At 37.8% G+C, this 16,485-nt stretch overlaps 1 protein-coding gene across 1 annotated transcript; it reads left to right on the top strand.

Moving 5' to 3' along the window:
- The first annotated feature begins 7,467 nt into the window (after nucleotides 1–7,467).
- On the top strand, nucleotides 7,468–16,024 carry LOC114304471 (E3 ubiquitin-protein ligase SINAT5). Its single transcript, XM_028249625.2, has 3 exons — nucleotides 7,468–8,027; nucleotides 14,313–14,699; nucleotides 15,396–16,024. The coding sequence occupies exons 1-3, from the start codon at nucleotides 7,827–7,829 to the stop codon at nucleotides 15,756–15,758; spliced, it is 951 nt and encodes a 316-aa protein (XP_028105426.1). The 5' UTR covers nucleotides 7,468–7,826; the 3' UTR covers nucleotides 15,759–16,024.
- The last annotated feature ends 461 nt before the right edge of the window (nucleotides 16,025–16,485 follow it).

The raw sequence follows: 16,485 nt of genomic DNA, 5'->3' as shown, positions 1-16,485 counted from the left end.
GGGTTTGTTGTAACCCTTGCCTATAGCCGAGTGGAAGTGGAAGCATGTTACGATGGATTTTGTTGTGGGCTTTCCAAGGACTCAACGGGGAAGTGATGCCATTTGGGTGATAGTTGACCGGTTAACCAAGTCGGCGCACTTTATACCTATGCGTATGAGTGACTCAGTAGATTTCCTTGCCGACTTATATATTCGGGACATAATAAGGTTGCACGGGATCCCAGTGACGATTGTTTCAGATAGAGATTCGCATTTTACGGCTTGGTTGTGGCAGAGTTTACAGGGTGCCTTGGGCACTAGGCTGACTTTTAGCACATTGTATTATCCTTAGACTAACGGGCAGTCAGAGCGTACCATTCGGATTTTAGAGGATATGCTTCGAGGTTATGCCCTTGATTTTAAGGATTCATAGGAGAGGCATTTTTCCTTAGTAGAGTTCGCCTATAATAACAGTTTCCAATCGAGTATTGGCATGGCACCATTTGAGGCCTTATATGGCTGACCGTGTAGGTCCCCTGTGTGTTGGGCCCAGGTAGGTGATGCACCTTTGTTGGGCCCAACGTTGGTTCAGGGAACGATGGAGAAAGTTACGCTTATCTGTAAGAGGTTGGTTACGGCCCAGAGTCGCTAAAAGAGTTATGTCGATCGTAGGAGGAGACCCTTGTCTTTTGAGATGGGGGATCATGTGTTCTTGAAAACATCACCTAGGCAGGGTTTGATGCGATTTGGAAAGAGTGGGAAGTTGTCCCCTCTATTTATTGGGCCTTTTTTTATCCTTAAGCGGATCGGAGAGATTGCTTACCTTTTGGCGTTGCTGCTGCAGTTTTCCGGGGTTTATGACGTGTTTCACATTAGTATGCTCCAGAAGTAGGGGTGGGCGCGGGTCGGTTGCGGCCACGGAACTTCCAATCCGTCATCCGTCCGCCAGATTGGCAGATTGAAGAAAATCAATCCGCATCCGTCCGCTAATCCGGCGGATGTGGATTGAGCGGATTCGCGGTTTGGCGGATGGATGCGAATCGGTTTGGCGGTTTAAAATTTTATAAATTTTCAACATAATTCAACTTGTGCACTTCCTCAAAAAAAAAAAGAAAAAAAAAGAAAGTATTACAATCAATGTCTTAAAAAGTATTACAATCACTGTATGCCTTATCCAAAGAAAGAAAGTTTGAAACTTTAGAATATCACGATCACTGCATGCCTTATCCACATATTACAATCACGGCATGATTCATCCACATAAAGTATTACAATCTGTGATTCTTAAAATATAATAACAATTCAAATCACCAAAACCATGAACAGAGCAGTAGTAAAGATTGTATGTCTCCGTATTGTTACATCTACATATGTTTTTGAAAACAAAAAATCAACCAGTATATATCATATTTTCTATTTATTATTTTTAGAGCTAGATTTAAAAACAAAAAAATATAGATAAATAATACGTTTATTTTTTTCAATTCAAAAAATATATTCAAGTTGAAAACTTTTTTTCAACAGAATATTTAAACTCTTTTTCAATTGAAAACACAAACATAATATTTATACAAATTTAAAATACAAAGTCCTATAAATTATTAGGGGTGCTCACGATTTGGCGGTTTGGTGGTTCGGTTGCGGCCAAAGAAATCTCAAATCCGCCATCCGTCCGCCAAATTGGTGGATTGGAGAAAATCAATCCGCAACCGTCCGCTCGTCATCACGCATCCGTCCAAAATGCGGCGGATCGGTTCGGTTCGGTCGGTTTTGGCGGATCGGTATATCCGCTGCTCACCCCTATCCAGAAGTATAAGCCAAATCCATCGCACGTGTTGGATTTGACCGACTTAGGGACAGACGAGGATGCCTCGTATGAGGAGAGACCGATGAGAGTCTTGGATAGATAGGAACAAGTCTTGCGAGGCAAGACAATTCCCTTAGTAAAGGTATTGTAGAAACATTACGAGGTCGAGGAAGCGACTTGGGAGCACGAATTAGAAGTCTAAGAGAAATATCCGGACTTGTTTGTTGGTGCCTGAACATATATTGAGATTTTGACTATGTTAATAAAAAGTATAAGCATTGTATATGTTTTAAATTATGAGAACATTGCATATGTTATGGGTGTTTTGAAGACATGGATTCAATAGAAGCATTGTATATGTTTTAAGAATATGAAATATTTTGTATGTTGCATCACTTTTGGGAGCATTGTATATGTTGTGTAAATTTTAGAAAAAGAACTTGGATTTTGATTAAACATTACATATGCTTTGGGAAAATATGAATTGTATATCCAGCGCTGAGGCATTGTTTACCTTGTTGTTGGGAATGGATGACTGGTGAATGGGTCATGGTGATGGAATTGAATGGTTATCCTTGTCATAATTAGTTTTAATCGTATTTTAAAACTTGATTTGAAATTTCGAGGACTAAATTCTTTAAGGGGGGAGGTTATAGCCATCCCGATTTTGACCCAACACTTGTGGAGTCCGGACTCGGGTTTATGATTTCTGAATGTTGTTCATTGTCGTTTTCCCCTTAATCCTCCTTAAACTTGGTTATTGGATTGTTATTGTGCGTTTGGAACAGATTGGTTACTTGTTTTTCCAAACCTTTGTTGCCCAAATTTTTACTCTTCCGCTCGAGCGGCATTTCTCGTGCTCGAGCGGGCTTTGCGTACTCTCAATACTTTGCAGGTCTGCAAAATTACTACGAGAGTCTTTTCTACGCTCGAGCAGCGTTTCCTACGCTCGAGTGAGTGGGCGCTCAAGCTGCCTTCCTTGCGCTCAAGCGTTGGTCTGTTGCCTGCAAAACTACTGGATGTGTGTTTTCTACGCTTGCGCGTCCTTTCTTGCGCTTGAGCGGTGAGCGTCTTGTTCATTGTGTCTTGGCACTCGAGCGGCCTTTCTTGTACTCGAGTAGAACAATTTTTTTGTGTCTGACGCTCGAGCGTCAACTTTTGCGCTTAAGCGGACTGTGCGTATATTAGATCACGAAAATGACTTTTTACATCACTTTTTCATATCTTTTCTTCCAAAAACCCTAAAGTGAGACTCTCTCTCTCTCTACATTTTCTCCTAGACTCGTTGATCTCTCCGCCCTAGTGTCTTTGGAAAAAGGGTAGAGCATCTTGAGAGCTCCGTTTTGATCCGATTGGAGTTTGGTTTCGGCATCGTTGAAGTTTTGTCCTTGCTCCATTGATCTTCTAAACTTGAGGTAGGGACTCTCTACATCTTAATATGAGTTTTAACTTGGTTATAGATTGTTGTGTGAAAATGGTGAGATTTGGGGATGTTTTGAGCAAACCTAGGGTTTGGGTTCAAGTTTGAAAATAGGGGTTTCTATGTGGGTGTTATATAAATGATTATGGGGTTTGGATATGAAGTCATCTTGTGTTAAAATAGTTGACTTTGGTCTTTGGGTTATTTGGAAAATGAGGAGTTTTGCTCTAAAATGTCATGAATAATTATTTTGTATAAATAATAAAATTGGTATGGAAAATGTGAAACTATGAGAATTTATACATGAATGGTGTTGTTGGATTTGTTTAATCACTCACCTATAGAAATTTGATGATTTATCTGTTATAGAGATTGTTTATCTGTTTAGAAACATTTGCTTTGGACTATCAGTAGAGGATAGTCATAATTGTTGTAGACATCGCATGTGGATTAGGCGAATTGAAATTAATCCCTTAACCATTATCATTGAATATGATTATGAATGATATACATTATATATGTATGATATTTGGGAGGAGAAAATAGATGTACTTTATGTTTTGAGGAGAAGAAAAGGGATAGACTTCATTGAACTAAATTGGCCTATGTGTTTAGGGTGAAAGTCCCGAAAATCATTTGTATACATGGGTGCCAATTCCCGCGGATGAAATTTTCATAAAATGGCAAATAGAAGTGAATGTATTTGTATGATGATTATCTGTTGGAAACTTGTGAGGTGTATCCTCTGTTGATGGGTTAAATGTAGTGGAGGTGTCTATTGAACCAAAATAAATGAATTTAGATACGAGTTTGGTATAACATGATTTTGGAAAGAATTATGAAGATTTTGTTGTAGGACAATGAACATGTGCATCATACTTATATCTTGTTAATTCTTATATATTATGTTAGTATGTTTCTATTGGGCTTTGGCTCACCCTACTTGGGAACCATTTTCAGGTGTTGGAGACATGCCTTCGTCGAGACAGAGCTTCCTTTTATTTTATTTATTTTGTATAGCCAAGGGCTAAGTTGTATTGAGTTAGACTCTTCCTTTTGCTGTAACCAAGCAATGTCTTGGAAAGATGTAAGCCCGTATGGCATTTATTTTGTTGATTACTAACTGGTATTACATGCTATAGATTCAGGATGAACATTTATGAATGTATATTGCATGTGTTATCTTTTGTAATACGAACTCTAATGAATGAAAGCATACCAATTCTATCATACTCACTTCTCTTATGAGTTGGATTAGTTGCATTTATTTTGGGGGCGTTACATTGTTGATCCTAATCTATATTGTTGTTAGGTTCCAAAGCCTCACCTTGAAGCGATGGAATTGAATATGGATTCGATGGCGGTGTGAGTTTCTTGAAATGTGTTCTATGTTCATCCCACTTACAACTTTGGCGCAAAATTTCCCAACTTGTATAAAATGTAAAGTGTTTTTTTTGAATTACGTGATACATGTGCTTAGTTTCAGCAAACTGAAAATGAAGTAGATAGTGAGTATAAAAAAACTAACTACAAATCATAAAATAAATATGCTCAAAAAAACCATAAAAATTACCTTGTCTTCTTCAATTGTTCCACTTTGTTGCCTCAATTGAATTTTGCTAAAAAAAAACCACTAAATTTATTAATTGCATTTTGCATTGCAAACCAACGGTGAGCCGAATAAAGATTGTTTCGATTTGATTGACTATTCAATTGTGAATTAAAATAAACGAGTACCGTTCCTAGAATATTAACATGGCCTGACTATTACCTGCAATGGGATCTTGAGAGACAGCCAACCAAAATCTACATAAAGTTTCATCTTCTACCACGCTGAAAGCTTTATCACAAGGAACACGAGAAGTTTCAGAAATAATACTTATGTCATGGTTCTGTTCTAAACTTTGTGATTTTTTAAATATTTCAAAATCATCCATGGTTTTAAGATAAAATTTGTACAAATAAACAAGTGAAAAAAATTCAAAATGATAAAAAAACTCAAGTTCAGAGTGATAATAACAATAATATTTAAAAAAGATTGTGAAATAAACATGTGAAAATTGAAGTTAACATTGACAAACAAAAACAAAAGAAGAAATTGTAGTGATATTGTGAGAATAAAAAACAAATCATTGTAATTTTATAGGCAGAGCAACAACGGTGACTTCCAAACTTTGATGAAGTCTCTGCAAAACCAACGGTAAACTTGCAATATTTGAATACCCTAGAAAATCAATGGCTACGAAATCTACACAAATTTAAAGCCTCTCCATAATTTTTATAGCCTCTGCAAAACAAAGGTTGCTATACTTGCAATATTGTTGATAAGAAATTTGCTATTGGTGGCAAAAATCTACTCAATTTTGCAAGCCGGTTGACACATAGGTTGTCTGGGAGGATGACACATAGGTTGTTTGGGAGGACGTCCTCCCAGTCGTCCGTCCTTTTGGTCAGTTATGGGCAATTTTACAAGGAAGAGGTTGTCCGGGAGGATAATTGGCCAGAGCATTGGTTGATCATCCAGTGTACCTACAACACCAACTACTACCTGCAACAATTTGATGAAAGGTTGAAGGCATCTTTAATTTGATGAAAGTTTTGGAGTTCCCTTCATTTGATATGGATTTGATGTCATTGTTGGAGCAGCAAACTAGTACTTATTTCATCAAATTTAAATTTGATGAAAAAAAAAGAGAGTAAGCATTGGAGACGTTGAAACTGACATTTCTTCCATTTTTCATCAAATTTGAATTTGATAAAACATCTAATGTAACGTTAGAGATGGTCTAATAGCCAAGAAGCCTGGTTTAATGAGCTCCTTGGAGATACTCTAATTATCTTAATCTATCCAAAAAAATTAAGTTAAACTCATGGGTCTAATTTAGTTGTAACTCATTTGATTAAAAAAATATTACCAACATAAAATGACATAAAATAATTATTTCTTATAATTATGAATAAAAACATAATAAATATACCCAATAACCTAAAGATATGTTAATTAAAGCTTGCCAGTTATGGAACTTTATAACAAAAAATAGGATATCAGCAGCCCATTTTTGGGTTAATACAAGTTACCAAATCACCAACTTGAAAACTGAATTGATTTGTCCACATTTTTTGATAAAAAATTTGGGTGCAACTCAGGTGGGTTTTGGGTAGGTTGAGAGGTTGTTCTAGTGTATCTTAAGTTGTTTTAAGCATTGGCCAGATTCAATTTGCACATGAGGTTGTTTGCCCAAGTTCTATCTAAATTGTTTGAATTGTTAAAAAATTTGAGGTTTTTTTTTTTATTTTTTTTGGCGCAACTAAGTTGATTAATTTGTTAAAATTAGACTTTATTAATATTTTTTTAGATAAATTATTGATAATATCCAAATAAACAATTTATATAATGTGAGAGAGATGGAGAGAAGAAAGATAACAACTGAAGAATTATTGTAATACAGTTATTTTTACAATTTATTATTAAGAAAAAAGAAATGGTAAAGTTTTGTACTGTATTACATGTTTATATAATAAATATGAAATAACTATCTAAATTATTTTATCATAATTCAATGGCTAATAATTATATGCATGTTTTATACTTTTATATATACGATTTGAATTTCAAGTTGCTCAGATTTCTTGGTATCACTGTTTAAGATTGTTTGAACAATTCAAACAATTTAGATAGAACTTGGGCAAACAACCCAATAAACTGGTAGATATTTTTTCTGGCTCCCATAGAACCAATCTAATTCATAATGACAAAGTTGGAGCATCTCCAATATTGAATCAAAAATTTTATTAAATTTGAATAAAAAATAATAAAAAATTTGATTTAATACAGTTCACTCTTATACTAAAATTGAAATTTTTATCAAATTTTTACATCTCCGATTGTCTAGGAGGACGTCCAAATGGATGTCCTGAAGGTCGTCTGGGCGAATGTCCTGAAAATCGTCTATACATGAATAAAAAAAACTATTAAATTATCTTAGGTGAACATCCGATCCAACGATAATAATAATTTAAATTTGACAAAGGATCAAACCTCCATTCATTTGATAAAATATTTGTTTTTTTCTTTTATTTGATATCACTTTGATAAAAATGTTAAAATTTACTTTTTAAGACTTTTTAATTAAATTTAAATTTAATGATAAATTTAAATAAAAATTAGAGATGGTAATTAATTGGTAATTTGATTTATCCGCGAAGTTATAAAAAAATAATTGGGTATGGTCGATTTTAAAATTTTGGGGTGGGCTATCACAACCGTAGATTTGTCAATCTAATTTAAATTTCGACGGTCATCCTTATCTCTCTCTACTCACTGAAATTCGGAAGAGAGAGAAAGTAATCGCGAGAGAGGGAGGGAGAGAGAGAGAGAGAGAGAGGAGAACCACTTTTTCTGGGAATAGGGTTGTTTGGTTCTTCGGAATCAATCCATCGATCTCTCCTCTCTCTTCCATTTTCTTTCAAATTCTTTTGATTCTTCTTTCTCCAATCGACCCCCGTGAAAGAAGAAATGAAAGAAAGTGAAAGAAAATAAAAGAAATCGAAAGAAAGTGTTAGAAATTTCATCGAACCCATCAAAATTTTGAGATTAGGAATTGTTTTTGGCCACGAATAATGGATTTAGATAACATTGAGTGCATATCGACTTCGGATGGAATGGAAGATGAAGAGATCTCGTCTCACCATCCTCACAATCATCATTCTCATCAATTCTCGTCGAAGCCTCACAACAATGGAATTGCTCCTGCTACAAGCGTCCACGAATTGCTCGAATGTCCGGTTTGCACCAATTCTATGTACCCACCAATCCATCAGGTTCGTCTTCTCTCTCGTGTTTTTTCCTCTTATTTTTACAGAAATGGGAATGTTTTTGTATTTTTTTCCATTGGTTCTGATTTTGTGGGTACAATGTTAGGTTTTGTTTCAATTTTGTGAAGATGAGGGTGGAGGAATGGACATGGATTCGTCGATTGGGATTGTTTATATTGATTTGGTTTGCTTGATTGATTTGTGCTAGATATTCTATGGCTGCAATGTGTTGATAGTTGTGGATCTTATTGAGATAAATGCATTAAAATGGTTTACTAGATGCCTACAAATTGACAAGATAAAAATAATAAATAAATAAATAAATAATGGGAAATGTTTCTTTTGTTTTTGGGCAACAACTCTGAGAAATAATCTAATGCAGAACATTTTTAATTAAATAGTTTTTGAAACTTACATAATGTTTTGATATTTTGTATAGGCGGCCTTGGTGGTTTCTCCAAAACTGGAATTGAGGAAGGGAAAAAATTACTGCACAATAGGACCAGTCTAGGTTTTAGTTGCCTGTTGCTATTATGTTAAAGTGCATTATTAAGTCCATTCGTTTCTTTGTTAGTAATGAAAGAGGACTAGTTCCTTGCTTAGATGCAATGAGAGCTTGCATATACTATTTCTAGGTGGAGCTTTTAGAAATAGTAGGAATGCAAAACTATGTTTTGGCTCAACATTAACTTGATTTACCTTCTTCTTATATGGTTTGTTAGAACAAATATCTAGTACTGACACTTACATGAGTTTTGGTACAATGGTTGCCAACCAGAGGTATATGGGTAGGACAACTTTGCCCCTTGATTAAATTTTTTTAATAGGATTCCTTATTCCATGTTTGGTTTGAACAGGATAAGGTGTCATATGGCTCATGCTTGTTGGATTTTGTGTCAACCCAGAATTGGCAACCCATTCATACCTTTTTTCCATATCGTGCAAATTATGTACATTGGACTCTTTCTAAATTCGTAGAGAATCTGTGTTGTACACTTGACACTTGGTTAAGGGGTATGTGTCTGATATACCTAATTAGACATGCACCTAACAAATATGTATACTACCAAATGTAAGCTTCTTCTTCTTCAAATATCATATAAAATTAGAGGATCTAAATGTCTAAATTGGGTACAGGTGTCAGATACTCTTACCCTTGCCATATCCTATTGACATTGGTACACTCCGGAAAAGTAGAAGAGTCCATGTAACACGGGTTAAGTTTACTATTTAATTATTTATAAGACTTCCGCTTTATATTTGAAAATACTGTATTTTATTTTGTAAACATTATTCTAATCTTAAATAATAAGAGAAATTTTTATGAAATATGAAATAGCCTTGTCGTGTCCTTGACATGCGAATTAGATAAACCTTACACTTAGACATAAAGCCTTGCACCTGACACCCATTTAACATATCTTACACTTAGACATACACCCTTGCACCCGAGACCCATTTAACAAAGTCTGCAAATAAAGTGCCCAATGTCGACAGGCTCATTTAGATTACTTATATTTCTGGAATTGACAAGCTAGTTTCAAACCACAGATTCCTTCACTTCAAATTGAGAAAAGAGTGATAGAAGCATGAACGCACGCATGCATAAAGCTATACTCGTGTACAATAGAATCTTAGTAGTAAACAAGAGAGATGGGAGGGTAGATTTCCTGAAAGGAAAAGAAGAAAAAACATTTATAAAATAATAAATACTAAAGAAGGCTTGCAACCGCCGTGATAAAAAATCATGGTGGCTTCCTACCAGCTAGAATGTTAACATTTTACTCAAACCAAACTTCGAAGGCAAGATTGTGGTATCTGACCCCTAATGAGATCTAGTATTTCTCTAAGCAGATATTAATATCTTCAAGGCTTGAGAAGGTTGTGGTTAATACAAGGAACCACAAAAGAGAGTCACTCTCCAATAACAGCAGAGTCAACTCTTCATAATGGCCCCCTTGACATGCCACTTGATGGGAAGGAGTTCACAGGGAAATGAGGGTCCTCTACTGGCTAGAAAATCAACCTCCCAAGTTTGCCAAATTTGGAACCCAATAAATGGTGATACCCTATCAAGTATTCATGTAATTTGGTAAAAAGGACAGTTACTACTCATAGTTAAGAAAAGTAAAGATAGAAAAAGTAACTTTTCAGATGGTGGTATCCAGCATGGAAGAATGAAAGTGACCTTTCGTTGAACCATGACACACCGTACATCATTAAGGCAGTTGCGTCTTCTGTTGATCGTAGTTCTAGTAAGGAGTGGTAATGAATGTTGCTTGGCTCAGCTGCGTCTGAAGGACCCTGAGGATTTTTTGTTGCACTGCAATGGTTCCTTCCCCTTCCATGTGTTTTACCTGATACTCAAGTCATGTGTGATTTTCTGTTCTACAAAACTTAGGCCTTTTGCTTGGCTTTTGGCCTGCGGGGGGTAAAAGGCAGGGCAGGGGGTTGATGGCCTCTACCTATTGTAATGATTGGCTGTAATTATGGGCTTTTGTTATTTGTTTTATTTGTTAGGTTGAAACATGTGACTTATAACTGGAACAAGTTCCAGTTTTGAGAGAGTTTCTAATTAATTGTTTGGTTTAGTTAATAGTATTAGATGTCATCAGCACATTGTGTCTTGAAATTCCATGAGGAGCTTTGGATAATTCAATAGCTGATTAGGCTCTTTTGAATTCAAAGATGTTGGAGAGGAATTGATAGTAGTGGGATCTAGTTTCTGTTTTTCTAGTTACTGTGTTTCTTTATGCTATTACTAGCATGTGGATGCTAACACTTATTGGTTTGTTGTAGTCTAGGGTCCCTTGCTATTATTCTATAGATTAATGCAAATTCATGATATTGTCCTTTACTCGAGCAAAAAATTATGTGGCTGACATTTTTGCTCTTGCATGCTTTGGCATCTTCTCTCATATTTCATTCTTTTTGGTTTCTTTTTCTTTTTTGCCCCTGCTCTTTGGTTAAAAGTCAGTGTGGTATTTGTTAGAATTTACCAATTTGCTCCTCCACCTACCATCTCCACTAGCACCCACTTCACCTACCACCTCCACTACACTACACCTACTACCACCTTCTCTTCTATATATAGGAGTTGTAATACATAACACAACATCAGAAATCAATCTTGTAATACATCAACATATCAATCAATAATACATCAATTCTTACATGGTATCAGAACTATAGGTTAAGCTCTTGGTGCTCTTTGCCTTCTGGCGGGCGGCAACTTTGCCTTAACCGCCCGCCAGACCTCAACCAATTGAAACCTCCAACACATACCTCCTCTCCAATCACCGCCAATAACCACCAATATTGCTATTGCCGCAGCCTTCACGTGATGGACAGAAGGATTTACAGGTTAAATCTTCTGCACCTGTTCAGGCCTTCACTCCCTCAGTTGCACCAGCAAACTTTGCTTAGGCCACCACCTGGGCTATCAATGCCTCCTTCCATGCAGCAGCCGATGCAGTATTCTGGATTCAATGCCCCATTTCCAACTGGAGCATCTAACTTGCCTGGTTCAAACTTACCAGAATATCCTTCTCCTCTGCTTCCTGTTACTACCAATTCCCTCAACTTGGCACCTACATCTTTTCCGGCATCAACTTTGCCATCAATGCTTCCTCCTGCACCTTCTATCACACTAGCTCCTGAAGCATTACCTAGTTCAATCACAAACAAGGCTCCTAGTGCTGCCCTCCCTACAGCAACTCTAAATGCTAACTTGCCTTCTCTTTCTCCTTTGGTTACATCAAATCCAGATACAAATGCTGTTATACCACCAATCTCCAACAAGACTAATGCAATCTCTGGTCCAACTTTGCCATATCAAACCATATCTCAACCCATATCCTCTATTGTTGGGAGTCTTGGGACATCCAGTTCAAGTCAGACTGAAACACCAACACCTTTACTTGTAACCCCAGGTCAGTTGTTGCAGTCTGTACCGGCTGCAGTTTCTTCATCTCAGTCTTCACAAACAGCTCATAAGGATGTGGAGGTTGTTCAAGTATCATCATCAGAACCGTCAGTTCCAGTTCCAGTTCCAACAGAAACTCAACACACAACCCAGGGAGGTGTTTGAGGGGTTGTTTGGTGTTATTCGCAGTCCCCCGTTTGATTTCAAAATCCATTATTTTTATTTATTTTCTCCAAATCACTTTCCTTATTTCCCCATCTTTCATTTTGATTTCAAATATATTTTTATTATTTCTTTCTTTAGTTTTCTTTCACATTATTTTTAATCTTTTTCAAATTCCATTCATACCATATAGCTTTGCACACCAAACCATAATTTATTCATCTCAGGGATCAACCCCGATCACAATTTTACACACACACACAAAAAAAAAAAAAAAAAAAAAAAAAAAAAAAAAAAAAAAAACAACACCAAAAGATTTGTTTTTCTTTTCTGCAGACGGCCACCCACCGACCTCACTTCTCTACTCTGCCGCCGGTCTTTTCTTCTTGCCTCCGTCCTGGGCGACCCTTGACGGTGTTGCCTCCGTGCTTCCTAGACCACCAAGCAAGTTGCCTCCTCCCTGCTCCTCCACTACAGCGTATGGTGGACCTCCAAATCGGAACATCACGGTGGCCTTCCGCTTCAGCTCCTTGTTTTCCGTCTTTAGCACGCTTATCTCTGCTCGCGCATCCTTATACATGCGTTGGAGCAGAGCCAGCTGGGAATTTAAATGCTGCACCTCATTTGTCCTACTCTGTAGCCGGTTCGACAAATTTGTGACCGCCGTCATGCTTTCCACACATGCCTTCAGAGTATACTGATTAGCCTCAATATCAGTTTGCACCGCCATTTTTTGCTCCACCGATCGCATCGGAAAGTTCAATGGAGCAAAACCAGAGGTGTTTGGTTGAGGTTCACTGGCCACCGCACCAGTTATTTCTCTTGTGGGCTCGTTCAGTTCTGGAAAGAGCGTGAGCAGGTTCTGGGTAGCTGGACGGGAAGAAGAGGCCATGTTTTTGGGTTGCTAAGTGTTTCAGAGAAAGGTTGGTTACCGGGTGTTTCAAGATTTGCAGAGACAAGCTCTCCGAACGTTCAGAGGTTTCAGACTAGTATGCACAGCCTTCGCCTCAACCTTGTTTTAAATAGCCAAGGCAGCCACGCGTATCGCGCGCCTCTTGCCGCCCGACAAACTGGCACGCCTTTTCATGGCACATCTTTTGACAAAGTGGACACGCCTTTTGATGGCACGCCTTTTTGATGAATTGGGCACGCCTTTTGATGGCACGCCTTTTGACAAAATTGGGCACACCTTTTGAGGGTGCCACTTTTACAAGGGTCCGACAAGACTCTATAAACTGTCCCGACATTTGATACCGGTTAGCTTTTTCATGGGTCCGACAAGACTCTGTAAACTGTCCCGACATTGATTCCGGTTAGCTCCTTTATGGGTCCGACAAGACTCTGTAAACTGTCCCGACATTGATTCCGGTTAGCTCCTTTATGGGTCCGGCAAGACTCTGTAAACTGTCCCGACATAGATTCCGGTCAGCTGCTACATCGGTCTGACACGACCACACAGTGTCTGCTACAACGGTCCGACATGACCCCATAAACTGTCTTTTACATCGGTCTGACACCGCCATCCAGTGTCTGCTACAACGGTCCGACATGACCCCATAAACTGTCTTCTACATCGGTCTGACACCGCCATCCAGTGTCCTCTACACCGTTATGACACCACCATACAGTGTCCTCTACATGGTTATGACACCCCCATACAGTGTCCTCTACAACGTTATGACACCACCATCCAGTGTCTTCACCAATGGTCTGACACGACCATACAGTGTCTCCTATCATTTTTTATTTTTATGTATTTTTCTTGTTTTGTTCCTCTCTCCAAACTCAAGTTGGTTAGTTTCTATCCTCCTTGAGTTTGCGGGGGGCTGTTAGAATTTACCAATTTGCTCCTCCACCTACCATCTCCACTAGCACCCACTTCACCTACCACCTCCACTACACTACACCTACTACCACCTTCTCTTCTATATATAGGAGTTGTAATACATAACACAACATCAGAAATCAATCTTGTAATACATCAACATATCAATCAATAATACATCAATTCTTACAGTATTCTTGCATCAAATGAAATGTCTTTCTGGAATGTATTGGATAGAGAATGTGATGTTGACCAGAAAAGAACAAAATTTGAGTTTTCCCTCCCTCCTTTCAAGGTTTTTAATTTATTATTTTGATGCTATATGACTGCCTGGAAAGCATGATTTCTCAGCTGCTATTTTCGTGACAAATTAATGCAGTGTCATAATGGACATACATTGTGTTCTACCTGTAAAACAAGAGTGCACAATCGATGCCCGACTTGTAGGCAGGAGCTGGGCGATATAAGGTGCCTAGCACTTGAGAAAGTTGCAGAATCACTTGAACTTCCATGCAAGTATTATTCTTTGGGATGCCCAGAGATATTTCCATATTACAGCAAGCTCAAGCATGAGGCGGTGTGCAACTTCAGACCATACAACTGTCCATATGCTGGTTCGGAGTGCTCTGCTGCTGGTGATATTCCTTTTCTAGTTACCCATCTGAGAGATGACCACAAGGTGGATATGCACACAGGATGCACATTCAATCATCGCTATGTAAAATCCAATCCCCGTGAAGTAGAAAATGCCACTTGGATGCTAACAGTAAGTGCTTACTGCCTCCAGATCTCAAAGTTGATTTCCCAATAGCAAAATTGTGGTAGTAATAGATGACAATCCTTTTTTTATTTATCGTTATATATGTTCTAAGACATCTTATTGTGGATCAAACCAGACCTTTTACCAACAAGGACTTTGTGACCTACAGTGCAATTATATTAGTGACTCTTTTGTGGTTGTGCCATGCAATTAGTTGACACTGGACTATTGTGGTCATTTTATTCTTTAGGAGGGATGATTGAAATGGCATGGAAATAAAATCATGTTACATGTACATTGTTTTCTAAGGTGTTGATAATCTATCTGCTTGGTTGTTTTCTAATGATATAGAAACAGTTTCAGGTGTGTTTTATATGTTTCTATGGTGATTGGAAGTATAGTCTATCCTGATTTTGTGCTAAATGTGTTTGGTCGATGATGATTTTGATCCGTGATAATTTTCTTAGTTGAAGATTTAACTGGATAAACCATTAAACTCTTGTTCTGCTAAACCGACTCTTTAATACAATATATATGTATATATATATGTGTGTGTGTGTGTGATTGTATTGAACAATATTGGCTTGCCTATATTATAGTACGACATGTGCAATTCAAATTCAATTTTCACCATTGGCTATTGTGCTTATGTCAATATGCTTGAGTAACTGAACCTTGCTCATCTCCTATTTGTTTTGTCAGGTTTTCCATTGTTTTGGCCAATATTTCTGTCTTCACTTTGAAGCATTCCAGCTTGGCATGGCTCCAGTGTACATGGCATTCCTCCGTTTTATGGGTGATGAGACTGAGGCCCGCAATTACAGCTACAGTCTGGAAGTTGGGGCAAATGGCAGGAAGCTCATATGGGAGGGCACCCCACGAAGCATCCGGGATAGCCACCGGAAGGTCAGGGACAGTCATGATGGGCTTATCATCCAGCGAAACATGGCACTTTTCTTCTCCGGTGGAGACAGGAAGGAGCTGAAACTGAGAGTTACAGGGAGGATATGGAAGGAACAACAGAATTCAGATGCCGGAGTGTGCATACCAAACCTTTGTAGCTGAGGCAGGTGATATATATGAGAGGCATTTTCATGATTTGTGTGTTTGTCTCTGTGGTGTTGTACCCATGATCACAAACTTTTCATCTGTGTTATGTATCGGAAAGCTTGATATGTGCACTGTTGCCAAAAGTTTTAGCTTTTATAAATTTGTTTACGCCGGCCTCTCTTATTTTGCTCCGGATACTCTCCTTTCCGGCCACCAGGTGAGGTATTGCACTCAAAAAGTCGGTGTAACTTAATGATCAATGTGATGAGATTGTTCTTTTATCTTGTTGATTCTTGCATGAACAAATTGTGACCTCATTTCAGTTTTGTTAGAAATTTGGTGGTAGCCTTAAAAATGAACATAATGAAAGATCAAAGTGTAAGTTCATGGTGTCATGAACTCCAGCATTCCTGATAGTGCAACAAAAGTTGACAGAGCACCTCAGAAGTGTGACTAATATGCTCTTGATCCACTTGTATCTCCCAGTCTAGCAAGAGTAAAATATTCAAACTATGACCAATGCTGGTGTGCATCTGCTAATTAAAAATGTGAACATGCTCAGCAAGTTTTTGTCCCTTGCTTGCTCATATAATCATCTAAAGAAACCTGGATTAGAACAGTCTGAACAGTTAGAGAAGACCTACCCATTTTAATGCAAGTTGTGATCCTATAGACGAATTAAGAGTCCTGAACTCTCGAGCGGCACCACACACGTTAGTGGCCAAAAGGGGAAAGTGGACAC

Source organism: Camellia sinensis, chromosome 1 (genome assembly GCF_055761805.1).
Source record: "Camellia sinensis isolate YWXY chromosome 1, ASM5576180v1, whole genome shotgun sequence".
In the NCBI taxonomy this organism is placed as follows: domain Eukaryota; kingdom Viridiplantae; phylum Streptophyta; class Magnoliopsida; order Ericales; family Theaceae; genus Camellia; species Camellia sinensis.
This window is presented reverse-complemented; position numbering and strand designations above follow the sequence as displayed.